We start from the raw sequence: 21265 nt of genomic DNA on the forward strand, positions 1-21265 counted from the left end.
TGCTGCATCTACAGTACACTGTGTACTTCTGAAGGCCACGCAGAAAGCAAAAAATCATGCTGGTAGAAAGCGTGCATCATAAGTCCTCCAAAATCATGAAGAAAATATAGATCCTGGGTTAAACAGCCTGGCTTGGAGTACTGACCATGCATATATTACAAGAGAGAAAAGGAAAACTGGGATATAATTTAGGTATACAACACTACTTGGAGGGCAATTAGGTTTTTTGATTTAAAAGGGAAGGACACAGAGGACTGAAAGAGGCATGGATGGAAACTAGAGGGGAATTAGTTTGAGTTACACCTGAGAAAATACTACTTCACTGAGAAGAAGGTAGAGTTTTATACTATACTGTCAAATGGCAGAACTACGCAATGAGGTATCAGAAAGATTCAAAGTTGTTTGAGCTGGAAAAGAAACTTGTCAACTTTCAAGAGGATAAAGCAAAGGGTCCAGATGGGATATTATTCACAGTATGCAAAAGCTAGCAAGTACCTTGAAAAGAAAAACACGCACACTGAAATATTAATATTTCTGATGAGGGTAAGTGTTCAATCACTGCAAAACAGTTTTTCGTTTGTTAAAAGGAGATATCAGGACAAGACAACAAAACCAAAAGTCTGTAAGAATGATGGTGGAGACAGGAAAAATGCAAAGGAAGATCTTGAGAGAAAAGCTTGATTTCTTTTAAGGAAAAATAATGTTGCAGCATAATTAGTAGTGTGCACAACATAATTAAATGTTTGGACTACTGTATCACAGAATTAACAGATTCAGAGGGACTTTTTCAAAATTAGATATATCAAGAGACTCTCAAATAAGAAGAAGGGGAAGTTGCAACCCAGAAAAATTACGAGAATTAAAGGATTTACGATATTAACTTTAAAAGATCTGTGCCCCACCCCCAACGCTAAGCATGGAAATAAGGGGCCCAACAAGATAAAGAAGTTAGGTGTCACCATCAGAATTAATGAATCCAAAGTACCTGCTGTAGAATTAGGAAAGTCAGCGGGCCCTTGTGAGGATTTAACAGTTTAAGTAACATCAGTACAGATAATGACATCTAGCAGGACTGAGTTAATAAAGATGGGACACTTATAGAAGATTTAAGGAAAGGTGGTGCTGCAGTAGCGTTGTCGCCTCACAGTTAGATGTTGCCCATTCGATTCTCAGTTAGAGCGTCTTCTGTGTGGTGACATGCGTGAATGGGCATTCCTTCATTGAAGGTTGTGCGTTAGGCCTGGCAAGCCAGCACGTAAAAATCTACTGCCAATCATTAGCGGACCAGAGTTCCGCTGTGGCGACCCCTAACCGGGAAAAGCCAAAAGACACAAACAAACATTATGTCCTGTTTCATAGCCTACTGCTGTCTTCATTTAATCAAGTCTGGCCTGGGAACTCAGAATATGAATTTGTATTTTTGTGTAGCATAAAGAATAAATAAATTATAACAGGGCTGCACAAATGCATATTTTATGACACTTCATTCCATTACATCCATGTTTTTACTGCCTACTTCATTAATTGCAGAAAAGTGCTGCTAAACTTTTCATTGTTTTCATAGTCTTTTAAACAAATATTAAAATAAGGTGTCTATGGAAGTAATATCAAACTCTGCACAGTACTGTCAAATGATAATGTAAGATTATGTTGTTTTCCCTTGGGAAATACCTCTTTATGTTAAAGGTCATCAGGTTAGGGTGATAAAGGATAACAAGAGACATGTACTCACAAGTGAGAACAGTGTGTTGAGCTGATGGAAAGAGGACTTTGAGGGGTTGATGAATGAAGGGAATGAGAGGGAGAGAAGGTTGGATGATGTGCGGATAGTGAATCATGAAGTGCAGTGGATTAGCAAGGAGCAAGTAAGGACAGCTATGAAGAGGATGAAGAATGGAAAGGCTGTTGGTCCAGATGACATGCCTGTGGAAGCATGGAGGTGTTTAGGAGAGATGGCAGTGGGGTTTTTAACCAGATTGTTTGTTTAATGAAATCTTGGAAAGTGAGAGGATGCCTGAGGAGTGGAGAAGAAGTGTTTTGGTACCGATTTTTAAGAATAAGGGTGATGTGCAGAGCTGTAGTAACTACAGAGGGATTAAACTGATCAGCCACAGCATGAAGTTATGAGAAAGAGTAGTGGAAGCTAGGTTAAGAAGGGAGGTGATGATTAATGAGCAGCAGTATGGTTTCATACCAGGAAAGAGCATTACAGATGTGATGTTTGCTCTGAAGGTGTTGATGGAGAAGTATAGAGCCGGTCAGAAGGAGTTGCATTGTGTCTTTGTGGACTTAGAGACAGCATATGATAGGGTGCCTAGAGAGGAGTTGTGGTATTGTATGAAGAAGTCAGGAGTGGCAGAGAAGTATGTAAGAGTGATAAAGGATATGTACGAGGGCAGTGTGACAGTGGTAAGGTCTGCGGTAGGAGTGACAGATGCATTCAGTGTGGAAGTGGGATTACATCAAGGATCAGCTCTGAGCCCTTTCTTATTTGCAATGCTGATGGGCAGGTTGACAGAAGAGATCAAACAGGAGTCCCCATGTACTATGATGTTTGTGGATCATATTGTGATTTGTAGTGAGAGTAGGGAACAGGTTGAGGAGATCCTGGAGAGGTGGAGATATGCTCTAGAGAGAAGAGGAATGAAGGTCAGCAGGAGTAAGACAGAGTATATGTGTGTGAATGAAAGGGAGGATAGAGGAATGGTGAGGATGCAGGGAGTAGAGTTAGTGAAGGTGGATGAGTTTAAATACTTGGGATCAACAGTTCAGAGTAATGGTGAGTGTGGAAGAGAGGTGAAGAAGAGAGTGCAGGCAAGGTGAAGTGGGTGGAGAAGAGTGTCAGGAGTGATTTTTGCGAGACAAGTACCAGTAAGAGTGAAAGGGAAGATCTACAAGATGATAGTGACATCAGCTATGTTTTATGTGTTGGAGCGAGTGGCACAGATGAAAAGACAGGCGTCAGAGCTGAAGGTGGCAGAGTTAAAGATGTTAAGATTTACATTGGATGTGACAAGGATAGACAGGGATTAGAAATTAGTATATTAGAGGGTCAGCTCAAATTGGATGGTTTGGAGACAAAGCCATAGAGGTGAGATTGCATCAATTTGGACATGTGCTGAGGAGGAATGCTGGTTATACGGGGAGAATGATGCTAAGGATGGAGCTGCCAGGTAACAGGAAGAGAGGAAGGCCTAGGATAAGGTTTATGGATGTGGTGAGAGAGGACATGCAGGTAGCTGGTGTGATACAGCAAGATGCAGAGGACAGGAAAAATGGACACAGATGATCTATTCGCTGTGGCGACCTCTAATGGGAGCAGCCGAAAGAAAAATATGTTAAAGGTCAGCTGTCTGTGGTCTGTAATGTATAGGGCAATTGCTTTGTCTAAGATTATTTTAACCATGTATTAATTAACTTGACTGTGTGTGTTTTAATTGAGCTTTGAAATATTTCCATCTGAATTGTTCATGTTGACTAAAGTTCAGACTTGTTTGTGTACTTGGTCTCTTGTAAAGGTTCAGGGTTCGAATACATTTGAAATTAACCTCTTACACTTGAGGGCCTCTGTTAAGCAAACGGGTTCTTAGCAACAGTAGGGATTTTGGTGCCTAACACTGTCTCACCAAAGGACTTGGTGTGGCATGCAAAACAATGTTAGCTGTTGAAAATTACTTAAAAAAAAAAACAATAAAATTATGGATTCTGACAGGGAAAGTAAAGGAGAAACACTAATACGTAAGGACTGGCAAAGAAGACAGAAAAAGATTTGAGGGCTATAGTCAGCTCTGGGTTTACTTGCGGACAGGCACACTGATATTTAAAAATCAGCTGATGAAACTGGAGAATTATATGCATACATTTTGGGAACATGATCACTCTGCAAAGGTAATTTTTTGTAAGTCCCATACCTCTACAACCACTGTGTTGAACTATTTCCCACTGCTGTGTGACACTGAAATTAGTTTATATAAGTAGTGGATGTGAGGGTTTTCCCCATAGAAAAGATGCCATGGGATTTGCCGCTGCTAGAAAGGCTTTGATTTCTGTTTGCTGAAATTACTTTCAATGACCTGACATGAATCCATATTTGTAAGTTCAATTTTTGGTCATTGCAGACATGTGTGTGTGTGTGTGTGTGTGTGTGTGTGTGTGTGTGTGTGTGTGTGTGTGTGTGTGTGTGTGTGTGTGTGTGTGGTGTGTGTGTGTGTGTATGTATATATATATATATATATATATATATATATATATATATATATATATATATATAGCTCTACTGCAATAAGTTGATTCACCGCAATTGCAACACCAAGAACGTGAACCACAAAAGGTTGACATATGCAGAAGGTCTACAGTTGTGCTAGATCGACAATCCCCAGGGGAGGGAATATTCCCTTTCCGCTGGAGACTGCGCAGTATGAGAGATAGCACATTTAGTTAGAAGGGGGTGTGGGAGTCACAGCTCTCCACATTGGGGGGTGCGGGGGGGTTTAGTTCCCTGCAAAAAAAGTTATTTTTTCCATTGGTTGCATGTGGTGAGAGTTTTACTTTTGCATGCTCACTTAAACATTGGCATTTCCATTGTTAACCTTCAGCAGTCAACTTTCTTACAATGTGCTGTGTCATTGTAATGCAGCAATCCCATCTATATGTGTATATACATGTTGTGTCTTTCGGCTTTTCCGGGTCGCCACAGTGGAACTCCGGTCCGCTAATGATTGGCAGTAGATTTTTATGTGGCGAGTTGCCAGCTCTGACACACAACCTTCAACGAAGGTACGCCCCATTCACCCATGTCTCCACACAGAAGACACTCTAGCTAAGAATCGAACGGGACAACGTATATACATATAAAAGATAAATAGCAATAGATAGGAGGAATATCCTGCAACAATATAACCTTATGAGTCATTCAAGTGGTCAGAATATACTGAACGGGATAACTAGTCTTGATGATACAGAAGACACAGTCAGGTTAGAAATGAGATGGAGGTGTCCTGCAAACATGTAAGCTACCCCCTAAAAGTATGCTGTATATATTAATATTTCTAATTTTTGTATTTCTTGAGCCTAGCTGAACAAAACCTGATGCAGCATTTATATTGCCTTTAATTGTTTTGTTTTATTTCTTTTTCTGAAGAATGTAATTAATCCATTAATTGGTCAGGATTGCATACTGTAGAATGAACATGAAGCTTTTCAGTAATTTATTTTTGCAGTACCTTATTTACAACCTCCAGCAAATTCAAAGTGGTTGACATTTGGCAGGTAGTATTTCCTGAATTATTTGGAGTGATAGAACTACCTGATCTTTAGCATCCATTATGCAGTCATTGTCATATATTACTGAGATATACTCTTCTCTATAAGATAGGATTGTAAAGAATTTCTGCATTTACTTAAGTATTAGTCTAGCTGTTATAGCAGAGGGCTAAAGCTCTGACTTGTTAATGAGCTGCTTCTTGAGCCATGGTGCAGGGTTTGAATCTTTCCACCTTCATTTACATTATCTGTGACAGTGAACAAGTCAGTTAACCAGACAGTGCTTTGGAGAAATGGGGAATTTGGGCTAGTCTACTTACTTGTCTCCAGGATTGAATATCTAGTTACAATGAAACTGTTGACATTTGCTAGCCATTCCCTATTGCATAGCTGACCTTGCTCAGAAAACGTTATGATAATATCACCAGCACACCAACTTTTTAATGCAACATAGACACTGTATTCTATATAAGTTTGTAGGTTCATAGGTAAGTATTAGGCTAGCTGCCCATGCGGGCCATTTTAAGCCTAGAATCTTCCCTTTATATGCTTGAAATAATCTATCCCATTTGGTTATGGATTAGCCTTACCCATCCCATGGCTAATAATTATATACTACTCCTAATGAAAATAACTGAGATCGTAACATAGACAATTTGAGGGGACCCATGCATGGGATAAAGCATTTAGGAGCTGCCTTTGTCCATTAGTAGTACAGGAGGCAGTCTTGGGGCAAGTTTTCTTTTTCCCATCCATAGATCTAAGTTGGTCTTGAACATGGACAGGCATGAACTTTATCTTATGTGGCTGTGGAGTATGCTCCATAGCAGTGGTATCCTTTGTGAATTGTGCCTGTCCCTCCAAACTATTCTTCTGATGTTGCAGAAGAGATTTACATCCCTATTTAGTGTAGTTATATGAATCAGGTATTGATATTTTGTTTATTAATGATCCACACATTTTGAATGGTGTAGTAAGGCATTTATGATTTCTCCGGACTTTCTGATCCAGTATTAACCATTTTGATCATTTTTTTAACATGGTGCATTGGCCTCGCAGTCATCACTGCTCATTGGGACAGGACTCGCAACCTTTTGTTCCTTATACAACACTTATCTTCAGGAGAAGGTCACATGCATTCAGACATCTCAGTACAATCTTGCTGTGTGCTGATTCTGTTATCTGAATTTGTTTCTGCCATCAGGTCCAGAACAAAGTCGTTGAAGTCTTTGGTGCACATATGTAACAGAAATGAACGATGCTGAGAGATGCAGAAACAAACAAACTTAATTCACTACTAATGCTGTGTGATAGCTCGGACGATGTCCACTCTGGGACGGCTACTCTTTTTTCTCTCTGCAAGTTTGTTGTCATATTCAGGCAACTAAGATGGGAGTTAAAGCAATAAGCACTTAATAAGTTTATGTTATCTGCACAGGAAGGTAAGTGACAGGATGAGTTCTTGAACTGTCCTTGCTCTCTCTGCTTCTTTGTTACACAAGATATGGTGGTCATTATCATAAACACAAGAATGAATCCTGAACGGCGAAGGGGATGTAGTCAGCATACTTGTAGGTGAGGATGCTTACCATATGGAGAGTGAAGATTTAGCTTTAAACTCGATGATTAGAAGTAATAAAGAGTAAAAAAAATAACATCTATTATTGCTATTGGACACAAATACCTTCCTGAAAGCATTCATTTAGATATTTACTGACTGAAGACATCACTGAATATTGACTCTCTTCCATGTATTCACAGCAACAAGTACATCTATGAAGGATGTAATGCAGACATTCTACTGAAAGGTTGGTAACTGAACAGTTTACGCTTACTCACAAGGAAAGCTATAAAGTAAGCTTCCCTGTATTGTGACATATTTGAGCTTAATGAAAGTCTTCCATTTTCCCTATGATGGTAGGTTTACAATACTTGTGTTTATAAGTGTTTATAGGAGTTTACTAGGCTAACGACCACAAGGGCCTTTTTAAGCTTATCTATGCATCCCAAATCTCTGACGAGTTCTGATACCCTTGATAAGTGTAAGCATGGGCCTGGGAGATGAACAATTTACAGGTTACCTGTTTGCATCAGAGACATAGGTGCCAAACCAGGGATGAATTTCCAGTTTTCCATCCAATTGTCCAAGTTGCAAGTAAAAAGTGATGGCAGACACCCACTCACAACCAAAGCTATGCACTTACTGTAATGACAAGCACAGTCCAAGCATGGGCACTGGAAACTTCAACACACTGAATTTCATTTACTGTAAAATGGTCAGATTCATTTATTCAGAATATGGATTATGGCATACAAAAGCTGCTAAGTGGGTCTCCTAAGTGACTTTATAAGTTCATGGGTAATTACTTGGTTAACAATCTTAGGGGGCCTTTTTAAGACTAGCCATTCTTCCGAAGGTGAGACTCAAACCCTGTACCTTACATCTATAAGGTAAAATGCTTAACCATTATGCCAATCCCCAAACCAGGTTACACCTGATCAGGAGAGTTTAGTACAAAAAAGGCAGTTCCTAACTAACTTTAACTAAAACTAACTAACTAACTAACCAACTAACTAACTAACTAACTAACTGACTGACTAACTAACTAACTAACGTTTAGCGGAAGACTATCTACCTACACTCTCCACATACGTGGCAGATGTTGATTATTCAATGCATCTTTCCAAGCACTTGCTTACTTAATCAAGAACTCTCTCACTCACAGATCTGCAGGCTGCTGCATGTGAAAGTTCTATTGAGAATCCCATCAGAAAATGATGCTCAACATTTAGATGAAACCTGTAAGGTATCACTTATTACTGAGTAGGAATAAATATTTATACATTATGGAAGAGGGCCTAACACAGATAAATGACTGGTGCCAAAGCCACTATTTAAAACTCAACTCTTTGAAGTGTACACAAGCCAGTTACTCCAATAAAATACCCCTAAGAGACGATCAGGTAGTTAGGGATCTATGAACATGTAGACAGTAATTTAGTCTTCAACCAACACATAGCCAAAGTAGTAAGAAAGTCATTCCATGTTACCCAACTTATAAAAAAGGGTATGGCATCCAGGTCCAAGAAAGTTATACCACTACTTAATTCAGCCCTTATCAGACCCATCATTGAGTACAATGACCTTTTGACATATACCTGACCAAGCAGTTGCAAAAGTTGGAATGCCCACAAAGGTTCCTCACCAGGAGAATCCAGGGTATTAACACATTGTCATACATAGATCAACTTAAGGCCTGATCTCTGTACTCAGTCTCTCTCAGGTTACTAAGAGTTGAAATATGTCTGGAATATAACGCATCTTCAGATCCAGTCCTGATGGATCCTTTGCAAATCCGCTAAATAAACAGCACTAGAAACACTAGCTCCAAGGATTTAAACATTGCCTGTGACATAAGTAGAACATGCTGGTGAGACAATATGTATCTCAAGGGATCCCTGAGCTTTGCAATAGGCTCCCCATCCATGTGAAGTAGGATTTATCCCAGATCCTCTTCAAATGTAACCTTGATCATTGGATGGGAAATTGTAAATTCAGCCCTGGCCTGGCCCCATATGTCTCTAATGGACAGAGGCAGACAGCAAGTAAAATGTTACCTAACATACTCCTCCCCCCCAAAAAAAACTCTTAGTCACCTTCAAACTAACATACTCCTCCTAATAGATACCCAAAGATACACAGGGACACAACTGGGTTGGGCTGCATGCCTAGACTTATAAGGGCCCTGGTGACTATTAGACTAGTATATACCTATGAACATACGAAAATAAAAAATAAAAAAGCATTCCTCTGATTGGTCAGCTGGAGCCCAGAAGGGTGGAATTATTGATCAGAACTTTAGTGCATCACTGTCTGCACATTTTACACATAATATTATGGTGTGGACCACAGCTGGTACTGTTTCAGTAACAATATGAAGGATTCTACTTGAATAATGTGCCAAAACGTCAGTTCTGATCACTCAGCAGTAACATCAGACAAAGTACACTGAGAATATGTAGCCACGCAAGGCCATAACTGTTGTGATGTACAGTCTACACGTGCATGGAGGAGCAGGGTTTGGGCACAGCATAAGAATCCTCCTCCCAACATACAGCAAAACAAATGTAAGACTAGTTGATTAATGCTCACCCCTTTGAGGAAGTGAAGGGCAGATTTGTAAAAGGCAGGTTCTAAAGACCAAGTGAATTAGTGGACAAAAAAAAAAATTGCTTAAAATTAAAATCAAGTCAGTATTGGTTGTGAGTTATGAAGAATTAAGTAACTTTTCATGGAAATGTAATTTGGTTGCACCTTGTGACATTATGACATGAAGCAAAGAAAAATCACCCATAATCTGCAGCATATCCTGACTTATTTCTCATATTTAGCTGCATGTCCTGACCTATTTCTGATATTTAGCTGCAGTCTCTATTTCTAAGTATCGTTTTAAAATTCTGCGGTTTAGCACTTATAGAATATCTATCATTTTTTTATATTTTGTCAAAGAATTTATCTGCCTATATATTACTAAATTTGCCTGTTCCAATGACTTAAGGATATGAGGAAATTCAAATTTCTGGAAGTTAAATATTTCTTGGGCCAATATTTTTGCAAGTCACTTTAAAGCAATAAACCATGATTACCTAAGTTCTACATTTATAATTTTAGTGAACCACTTTTCCCTTTTTTAATCTGGAAAACAGTCACTCCCTAATACATTACATTAGAAACTGCTGTATCATTATATAGAAACCAATTATTATTATTAACAAGAAGCAGGAAGAGTCCCTTAATTCAGGTGAAAGTTGGCCAATGGTGGGTCCCTGCTACAGGTGTTTGTTTGCAGTACTGAATGTATCTATACGGTATACTATATTCACCTTTAAACTAATGATATGTGTGAAGAGAATTTGGATGCAAGCTGTTAATCTTCTAGGGTGTGACTAGATACATATAGTTATCTGCATTTCAGTAAATATGATTTGCACATGCTGTATATATAAGTGTGCATAGCTGAAAAGTGCAACACTTCATGCTTGTGGTTACCAAGAAGAATCCAGCCACCTCTTCAGCAAGGTAAGTAATATATGAATGTTTCTGTTTAGAGCAATTATAGTCTGCCGTCTGCAGAAGCTAACCTAGCTATTTCATCTCCCTAGTATGGTAGACAGTGGTGCATGACTCAGTCACATTTTACAAGTTAATTGTCATACTACCCCCCCCCACACACACACACCTTTCCCAGAGCCGCGTTAGTGTTACTTTGAACTAACTATATGCTCTTCCCACATAGCCAAGAATATCATAAGGAAGGCTCAAGCAGCCTGCATTCCCCCCAGAAAACACCCTGTACCTCAGTAGTTCAGACTACATGAACACATTAAGGACTGCTAAAAGCAATGAAAGTTACAAAAAGAACAATACACATTGTCTCTGTTCAATTTGTCCAATGCTGCATTGAGAAAAGTTACAACTGAAAAGTTTCCTTTTACTATATATTTCTTCATCAATCTGCATGGGTATTTTGTTGTATTTGTACTTTGATCATTTGGTCTAACTCAAAATTTGCTATTTTTTCTTTAACAAAACATGTTTCTAAATAGAACGTCTCAGCCAAGACACCCAGTGTTACTTTTTGCATCTATTTTCTCAGTGGATTTTACTTTGGATGTTGTAGTGTCCTAATTCCTACAGACTCTGTTGCTCCCACCTGCTTATATCTATTGCTCAGTGACCTGAAAGTTCAGACTGCAAAGTGACACATCACAGTTTGTCAACTAGTAGCTCTTAGGTTATATTAATATTTGAACCTGTATCATAGCATCCTTGAACCAGTACATTAAGCTCTAGCTTGCATTGCTTTCTTAAAGGTCTGGTTGTGCACCAGCATATCATCAAGCCACCAATGGGGACTGGGGCAATTAATGCAATGAGTCTACTGCCCCAGCCCAAAAGGAGATGTGCTCCATAGGCATGCTGAACTTCTCATTACAGCAGGCCTTCTATAACCACAACCCATTCTGGAAGCTCAGTTAATGACATTGTAGACAACCTTACTCTATGTCACCTCAAAGGTAGTTAATGCATATTGTGGTAGTGCCGGGGTGGGGGTGTCTCAGCTTCACAGCTGTGAGCTACTGACCTTTTCTTCATACTGGATTTCTCTGACTCTGTGCTCATTAACAACTTCTACACCTAATTTCAACATCTCCTCCTGCAACACCAAAATACTGTTTGGTTTGCAATGTTGTCTCCAAACCCTTCTGTGGAGATGATTTCCCTACCCGACTGCACCTAAGTGAGAGTTTCCTAAAGCAAAGTTTCCATTAGCTCTAAACACTCTTTCTCAGCTGTCTTTTGTGTAGCAGATGGCACTTCAAACCGATAACTTAAGGGAACCCAGTATAACAGAACTGATTTGTGTGTGTGTGTGTTTGGGGGGGGGGGGGGGGTGCAGTAGAAGGCAAGATCACACAGAATTCTGTATGGTCAGTAAGACTTGAACAATTTCAAGTATCACACAAAATAGACTTTACAATGACATGTTGATGTTGACAGTCAGAGGCCCATGTGTCACATATCAGCATTAACTCCTTTGCAATCCTCTCTTTTTGGTAGTGTTAGCACTCTAAAACTATATTCCCTCTCCTCTAGAAGATAAAAAATTAGCAAAAGTGCTTCAGCCTGCCTTATCTGATTAAGAAGGATACACTACAAGCCCTTTCCTGAAGATTCATTATGGCAGCTAGCAACCAAATCATTATTTTGTGACTTAGATGTCCAGTTTCATCTGCATTTTATTATGTGAATCCACTTTGAAACAATCATTCCTGATGGTTCTAAAGCTGTTTAATCATGTGATTGCTTGAAAAATGAAGATCACTGACCACCAAAACAAGATGGCAGAATGCAGAAAGCTGAATATCCACCCCCCAATTCTAATAATTCATCTCTAAGGCTGCTTTCCTGGGGGAAGGGGAGAAAAACTTGCTTTATTTTCTCATCTGATGTCCCAGTATTTTGACAGTAGAGTATTTTTGATTGATTTACAGCTGGCCACAAAACTTATTTGTGAAGTATCTTCTTGTTGCAGTTTCAGGGTGCCCCACAACAACATCCCACCTTTCCTTTTACTTCAATGTAATGCTTGCTAAAGCAATAAAGGTACCACTACAGCTCAATCTGGAATATATCCGCAAGACACATTTGTAATTCCAATTATCAACTAGTTGTTTGTGTGACGTCTGTCTAATTTTTGCTATTTGCTTTTAAGTTTTTGTTTTTAATTATTCTGTATAAATGTAAAACTGTTTGCTCTTTCTTGGAGCTTTTCTCCCTGGGTCTCTGCTGAAAATGGGCTTCCAGCCCAGCCGGACACTTACCCGGTAATCAAATGTAAAATAAATAAAATAAATACATAATAAATAAGACACCTCAGCTGTTTCACTTTCAAACCTGAAGCTAATATTTCATCACTGAATGGAACAGATGTGTGCATTCTGTGTTCTTTTCTGCTGAGAAAACCTTAAAAATAAAATTCTAAAAAAAAGTAATAATTAAATGTTTTAATAATTTACCCTATTAGTTGGGGATGTGGTTGAAAATTGTAAACTATTGCTATACGGTTAAACTAAAAAAATGTACATTTTTACCAGCTCAACATAAATTTCACACAAAATATGTCATGATAAAGACTGTAACTTAAGAAAATGTGTACTTTCTACAAATTATACACAAGGCATTAAAACTGTATATATTACTATTACCAAATTCAGAAGAAATATTTCAGTAAAGTCTTGTGCGAAGAGTGTAACATACAGTTTTATACAGTAAAAAATGTAAACATTCCAAATGGATGACAGATTACAAAGCAAAGAAGATAATTTCATAGCTATTTCTCCTAAATCATGGGACCATAGAATATTTCAAACCACTTTCTATAATAATGCAAATAGTCTTTGCAGATTATTGTTCTCTTTTGTCAAAAATGGAGTACTTTATGAGCTGTACAATAAAGATGATACTGTATGCTTATCCCCCGTTACCTCTTATTCCGAAGTTCCTTCAGAGAGCTTGCCAGCTGCAGTGCAAAGTCATTCTCATAGCTCCCTTCTGGCCACGTCAAATGTGGTTTCCCTTCCTATGGTCTCACCTGTTGTCTCCTCCATGGACTCTAGATCCATGCCCGGATCTGATTTCTCACCCATCGGGCTTGCCCCTGCCCAACCTCAAGCTGACGGCATGGCTGCTCCAGTTCCCATGATCATCAGGACTCCCGGTCTTTCATCCCGTTAAGAATATTCTGGTAGCTTCTCTTAAAGCCTCCACTAGGAAATTCTACAATAGCAAGTGGAGACGTTTTTGCGTTTGGGCCTCTCAGTGCAATCTGAACCCGTTTACAGCCCCCGTCCCGGTCATACTGGATTTTCTGGCCGATCTTTTTCGTTTAGGCGCAAGTGCTTCCACCATCAAGGTTCAGCTGGTTGCCATCTCTAATTTTCATGTGGGTGAAAATAAGGTTGCTCTGGCTTCTGCCAAATTGTGTAAAGCTTTCCTGAAGGGAATTTTTTTATTGCGACCTCCAGTTAAAGAAACAGTGCCCCCCTAGGATCTGACTTTAGTTCTTCAGGCTTTGACCTCTCCCCCTTTCGAGCCAGCCAGATCGGTTCCGATGAAGTTTTTGTCATGGAAGACAGTCGTCTTGGTCGCCATCACTTCAGCCAAGAGAGTTTCAGAGTTGCAGGCTTTATCCTCCTTGCCTCCCTATTTGTTTTTTCACAAGGATAGGGTTTCACTGCATACAAATCCTTCCTTTCTTCCCAAAGTGTCCTCAGCAGCCAATATTAATCAGTCTATAAATTTGCCAGTCTTCTTCCCAAATTTCCAAAATAGAGGTGAATGTAAGCTTCATTTATTGGATGTCCATAGACAGTTTCGTTTTTACCTCCATAGGACTAAACCCTTCCAGAAGTCGGATCAATTGTTTGTCTCTTTTTCTAAACCATTTTTGTGCAAAGCAGTTTCGAAAGTGTCCTTAGCAAGGTGGCGCACTCTTTGTATTGCACAGGTTACGGGCGGCACAGTGGTGCAGCAGTTAACGTTGTCGCCTCACAGCAAGAGGTTCTCCGGTTCGATTCTCGGCTGGGGTGCCTTCTGTGTGGAGTTTGCATGTTCTCCCTGTGTTCGCGTGGGTTTCCTCCGGGTACTCCGGTTTCCTCCCACATTCCAAAGACATGCATCTGGAGCATTTCTCCCCGGGCCTCCACTGAAAACAGGCTCTGTGGAACCTAGTCAGACTTTCCAGGTCAACAAATGATAAATAATAAAAAAATAATAATAATAAATGATATCTGAACTACATTAATAATGAATGCAGTAAACTACTTTTAGTACAAAAATTAGAAAACATGCTTCCTCATTTTCTTGCAAGTGCTGTAAAACGACACTAGAGGCATAATTATCAATTTTTGTTTTAATTTTTCTTTCAAGTGTTTATATGGATTGCCTTGAGCTATGCATTTCTACATAATTCAGCATACTTGTGTATCCATTAATCACATTACTTTTTGCTTTACAGACTCTTTCTGTTCCTTAATGGAATTGCAAAATGGAGACAGTGCTAAGCTGTTTACCTGCTAACAAGTGCTCATGATAAAAGTGAGCTTTGTCTTTCAAATGAGGCTTTATCACTGGGAATTTCCACAAAGACAAATGACTTGCACCCTTTTAAAACAGTCTCATTCCAGGGGGAGGTTAGATATAATTCTCTAGTACCTGACTGACAAAAAAATCACCTGACTGACAAGTCAGTGGTAGGGGTCTCAGTTTTAACATCCTCAGAAGACAGCCAAATAAGATATTTTGTCTGCAAAAGTCACTGGTGAATAGCACTACCAAAGGAGAACACCCCAATTGAACCCATCCTGAACTAGACTCAAAGATGGCACTCTTAAGGATGATAACTTAATGCACATAGGGTTACATGACAGCAGTGGCACATATTTGACATCTGTGACAAAGAAAATTACCCTCTTCTTTTCTTTTTAATCTATACCTTGCAGCTTTTTTTCTTGGTACACTATGTTTGCTATACATCTGCCCCCCCCAACCCAAATCTCACATTTCTTAAACACAGGGGCACCCAGTTCCACAACATTGTTCTTCCAAACTGAAACACCTCAGGAACATGAATGTTATAAATTTGAAGATTAAAAACTATTTTTCTCACCTTGTAAACTGATCTAGTTTTGTTCATTCATATTTCACAGCAGACTCAAAATTATCATTAACTGCATTGATAAGGTAGGAGCTTAAGTGAACATTAGGAAGTTTAAGGAAAACTATTCAAAAGCTGCTACAGCTGCAAGCCCATGTTTTACATAATGTAATTATTATTATTTCTTCTTTTACAATGTCTCCATGAACAATAGTATGAATTTGACAGCTGTTTGTTTCATTGTATCTAGGGTGCATTTCCCCCCCAAAAAAATCAGAGGTTGCAGTCATTCTGTAAAATCTGCTTCACATCTTTGGTTCATAAGACGCAGCCAACAAAACAATATGCTAGGATTTCAGAACGCAAACGCAAAACTAACAAAGTTATCAGCATATATTTATTTATTTTGATATAAGGCACATTCCAAAAGAATTGAAAATTGTTTCCTCACATCTGCTGCTGAATATAGTGTGTCAGTACCTATGCTGACAACATTTTTTACTGCATGCTGGGAAATGAGTACCCCAAAAAAGACAGCAATAACGAAACATTCAGACTGTCAAGTGATACTGTTAAAAGTAACCAGCAAAAACAGAGAGATTTCTCAGGTTGACAAAACACCAATAACTAAATACAACCCAAGTAAAACCCAAGTCCAATACAGGGCAGCTGAAAAAAAAAACAAAGCTTTAAAAACACATAATATCCATTTATTTAGTAAAGTATAGAACTTTCATCCCATATGCTACAGAACTTCATCAGAACTAATTACAAAACACTTCTATCCATAGTTTTAAACACAACCAGTAGGAAGTCACATAATTTAATTTACAAATCAGAATGAGTCAACAATGATTAATGCAATTAATGTTTTTAAGATATTAAAAACACAATATTTAACAATGTCACTTTTCAATAAATGAGGCATAAAAATCCATCAAATTAAGAAACATATTAAGAAACAAAGAAAATGATAAAAACTTTCAAAGCTTAGCAGCACACATTTTCAACACACACTGCTTACTGATCCTACATCATTCACTCCTGGGTGGGAAATTGCACCTAACCTGAACTGGCAAAGTAGTTCACAATATTCAGTTCTGTGTTCCCAAGCCCCTCCTCTCAGATTAGGGATTACCTGCTCTCATATAAAAAAAATGAAACTTCTTACAGATATTAATATCATAATAATGCTCGTATATATGTATTTTAAAGCAAAAATCAGTCTTGGCAATATAAAACCCATGAAAAAAATCACAGAAGGCAATATAAACTACACCAGTGGTATTGCAATCATAGGTAAGGTCCAGTTTGAACTCACATTTAGAGCTCCAGCCCTCAAATATATATTTGCATTGCTGGCAAGAACTACAGTTAACCATGCCTCTATTATTTTTTTACAAAGTACTATTGCTGTTGCCTGTCTCAAAATGTTCCTTGAGGTTCAAATGTTTCTTATACACAAACAGTTGGCTATTACCTAAAACTAACTGATACAAGGATCATCCTCAATTACTTTCCAGTTATTCTTAAATATCTGTCTAATGGCATTGCTACCATTTCCATATTTAACAACCATTGTATATTAATAGTTATTTGCCATGGATTTCTGCACCTCTGTGGTCCCCAAGTGTCTACCTAATATCAGGAAAAAATTCTCATTATGTTTTTTACATGTTTCTTTTGATTTTATTTAACAATTTACTTGTATAACCTTTGCTAGTTAACATATCCATCAGTTTATTTATCTCTAGCAAAAATTTATCATCTTCAGAGACTATCGTCTACATATCTACATACTGTGATTGTGCTTTCAATACTAATGTATTGGATTATCCTGTTCTACAATGAAATGCAATTAAATTACACAGAGTGAATGGGCATAATGATTAACGTGTTTACATCATCGACAGAAGGTACATTTTGATTCTTACTTCTGGAATGTGAAATTTGACTAGGCTTAAAATGACCCACAAGGGCAGATAGCCTAGTACTAACCAATGAAGAGAAAAGATCACAGTTATACACACTTTACAGACCAAATGTATTACTAGTATTTAATGATAAAGAAGAAAAAAATACATACATTTTTAGATTAGTTTTCTTTAGCCTAGCATCAGGCCTGGCACCACACAACATACCTTTGAAGAGAAAGTACCCGAGCTAGTTAATGCAAAAATATTTTCATGATAGATGCTTGAGTGGTTTTGGGCAAATAGAATTAGACAAGGAAAGTCAAAAGCAGTTAACTTTTATTAAACCTATGGGAAGATTCTGTTTAAAATGGTTGCTATTTTGTAGTATCTCTGCACCTGAAGTGTTCCAGTGCAAAATGATTGATTTACTCAAGGCTCTGGATGGTGATGGTGTTATTATGGAGAACAGCCTAGTGTTTGGTCCAGACAAGCAAATACATGATTTGAGGTTTGACACAGTGCTACAAACAATCAAAGATTCAGGTCTAAAGTTTAATCAAGGAAAATGGTGCTTTAGTAAAACAGAGCTTTAGCATTTCATGAACTACATATGCACTAGTGATATCAAACCAGAAGCAAGCAAAGTGCACAATAGCTAAGTTGCAAACTCCATCTTGTGTAACTGAACTGAGACAAGCTTTAGGCACGAGCATCTGTTTCAGCAAGTTTGTACCTAATCTTCCCACAATGCTCTGTCCTTTAACAGACACTAGTAAGTGCAGATGCTAATACCTATGGCCTAGGCCCAGTGTTACTCCAATGAGATGAACTAGCATTGGGTCCTATAGCGTATTGTTCCAGAATGTTAACAGATGCTGAAACAGGGCTATTCTTAAATCAAAAACAGAATGCCTTACAAGTGTGTAGGCTTGTGAAATGTTCTCCAGATACCTATTAGAACTCGAGAGTTTCCAGCTCCAAACTGATCATAAAACACTAGTTCCATTAATCAAGTTATATGATTTAGACAAAGTGCTATTAAGGTGCCAGTGACTGGTAAAGAGACCAACAAAGTTCATTACTAAAGCAGTATATGTACTGGACAACCAACTTGCTGCTGAGATTCTCTTCAGAAATCTTATGTATGACCAACCATTATCAAGCACTGAAAATGATATTGTAGCTTGTGTACACAGTATAATGGTGAACAGACCAATAACCACTAAAAAGACTAAATAAGCTTAAATGTGTTACTCAGAAATGACCCCATATTGTAAGCTGTTATCCAACATATGCATAATGGGTGGCCCAAATCTTTGTACACTGACCAAACAATGTATGCACAGGTATTTTACAGTCAGAGCATAGTTATAAAACCAAGATGACTTATTGTTATGTCACCACAGAATTTTAGTACTTTTAAATCAATGAGCAGAAGTCATACATTAAATACAGGAGGGTCACCAAGGTCTCACTCAGTGGACAGAAACAACCAAAATGTCAATGCCATGGCCTAACATCAATAAAGACATTGTTGACTTAGTGGCAAGGTGTTTACATACACCACTGCAGGGATGCGAACACTTAATATCAACAACAGTATCACAGGGTTGTTGGCAAAAGATGGCCACAGACTTTCATGACTTTGAAGGGAAAAATTATCTTGTTGTTATTGATTACTATTCATATGATATAACTAATGTACTAACCATAACTAACTAGCTAACAAATATTAGCCAGACTGAAGATTATATTACTAATGTATGGTCTACCTGTACAACTGGTTACAGACACTGGTATACAGTTTATGTCTAGTGAAATCCCATCAGTTCAAGGCTGACTATTGTTTCACTCTTACTGATTCTAGTCCTCACTGTCTGCAATGAAATGATGAAACTGAGAGAACAGTACAAGCAGGTAAAAAGATATCATGGCAAACTGGTCTACTTAAAGGTCTAACGGCAATTTACTCCAGATAATGCCATCGAAGTAAACCCTTCTCACAGGTGATGCTTGGAAGACAAATATGAAGTGCCATGCCTGGGTTAAAGTCAAAACATGAGTCAGGAATTATTCTATAGCATACAGTTCAGTGTAGTGACCAAGAATCTAAATATTCATATACAAAATTTTACAACGAACGTCATTCTGCATGACCACTACCTAACCTACATCCAGCTTAAGCTGTCCATTTAAAGTTTGGGGGGGAGAGAAAAAATGGGAACCAACAAATGTAACACTGTTCAAAATTACTGGACCGTGTTCCCACATGGTGCAGACTAAAGTCAGTACCATTGTTTGCTGTTATAGATGACATAGCGTGGTAATTCCTGATGAAGGTCAACCTGCGTGCACTGTCCCAGAGGACCATTTGAGCAAACTTGAGCTGAGAATAACCAGATTGCTGTCTGGCAAATCCAATCTTGTCCCAGCAAGAAATGTACCTCAACCAAATGATTGAGACAAGGGTGAAAGTTCAAGTTCAATGAATCGTAACGACAGATTGTGTGCTACCCCACCAATAGAGTAGCTTGTTACTCTTCTTGACTTAGCTGACTCTGTTTTGCCTAGTGCTGTGATGCATGTCGTAACAACTGGTCTTAACATTCTTCTTTTTTAGGTTCCCAGTTTAGCTCTAACCAGGGTTCAAACAGTCACAGTGTATCATGGGAATAACTATATATTATGCAAAGGTTTTTATAATGTGATTTGGTCACACTGACTAATGCTAATGTGACACCCAGACCCCAAGAAAAAATGGGAAAAGGGGACTGATGATAACAACAGTGTTAGATTGCTCATGTTCAGTGTCTTGTATTCTGTGGGTTCAGTCCAGATTGTTGAATGTATGATACAAATATGTGCCTGCATAGTCTTCATAATTTCAAACAATTTAAACAATGCAATTTTTTTGAGTAAAGGGGGAGGTGCAGTGAAAAGTAAATGAGAGCTGTTAAATGCCTGTATATATATATATATATATGGTTCCCATTCAGAAGCCTGAAACATCATAAGCCTGAAAATCAAAATCCTGAAACCAAAAGCCTGAAAATTCAGAATCCTGAAAACTCAAAATCCTGAAAGCCCAAAATCCTGAAAGACCAAAATCCTGAAACTCAAAATCCTGAAAACACAAAATAGACATACTGATGTCATTGTGGCTTTTGCTATTAGCCCTGTGGTGTTAGGTCATGCGTTGGGGTCAGGGTAGTGTGCGTTTGGTTTTTTTATAGGGTAGTTTTAGGCGGTTAAGTGTTTTAGGGTTAGAAGTTAGGGTAGGCAATAGTGACAAATATTGGGGTTTAGGGTTAGGTTAAGTTTAGAGGGTTAGAGGCGGTTGAAGTTAGGTGTGTCGAGGTGAGTATAGTGTGTTAGGGTTAGGGTCAGTCAGGTCAGTTAGGGTTAGATAGTGGGTAGTTATATTGAGTGATATTAGCATTATTTGTGTTTTCAGGATTTTGAGTTTCAGGATTTTGGTCTTTCAGGATTTTGGGCTTTCAGGATTTTGAGTTTTCATTCTTTCTGAATTCAGGCTTTTGTTTCAGGATTTTGATGTTTCAGGCTTCTGAATGGGAACCATATATATATATATATATATATATATATATATATATATATATATTGTGTATACTTACGTACTGTCATTCCCTATTTAATACTGATGTATAGTGTAATCCTTTTAAGGATCAGCTGTACCACAATGCATTGCAAATTCAGAACTGTAGTCAGTCTTGTGCAAGATGGTGAAGCGTTAGTATCTTTTATATTGAGATGACATGTTGTGTACAATAAAGTTACCTGTTTGAGGAAAATAATGTCGAATCTTGACATTTCTGATATGACTTTCAAAGAAGGCAGTATGCATTT

General features: G+C 38.3%; 1 protein-coding gene across 1 annotated transcript in view; it reads left to right on the top strand.

Moving 5' to 3' along the window:
* Positions 1 to 374: 374 nt before the first annotated feature.
* Positions 375 to 21265, top strand: part of LOC122814949 (zymogen granule membrane protein 16-like) — a 48960-nt gene continuing 28069 nt past the window's right edge. Inside the window, exon 1 of the mRNA XM_044087208.1 lies at positions 375 to 473. Within this exon, the coding sequence (XP_043943143.1) occupies positions 375 to 473 (99 nt within the window). The remainder of the gene's footprint in view (positions 474 to 21265) is intronic.

This window comes from Protopterus annectens, chromosome 11.part0 (assembly GCF_019279795.1).
Source record: "Protopterus annectens isolate FY-2018-M chromosome 11.part0, PAN1.0, whole genome shotgun sequence".
Lineage (NCBI taxonomy): Eukaryota > Metazoa > Chordata > Ceratodontiformes > Protopteridae > Protopterus > Protopterus annectens.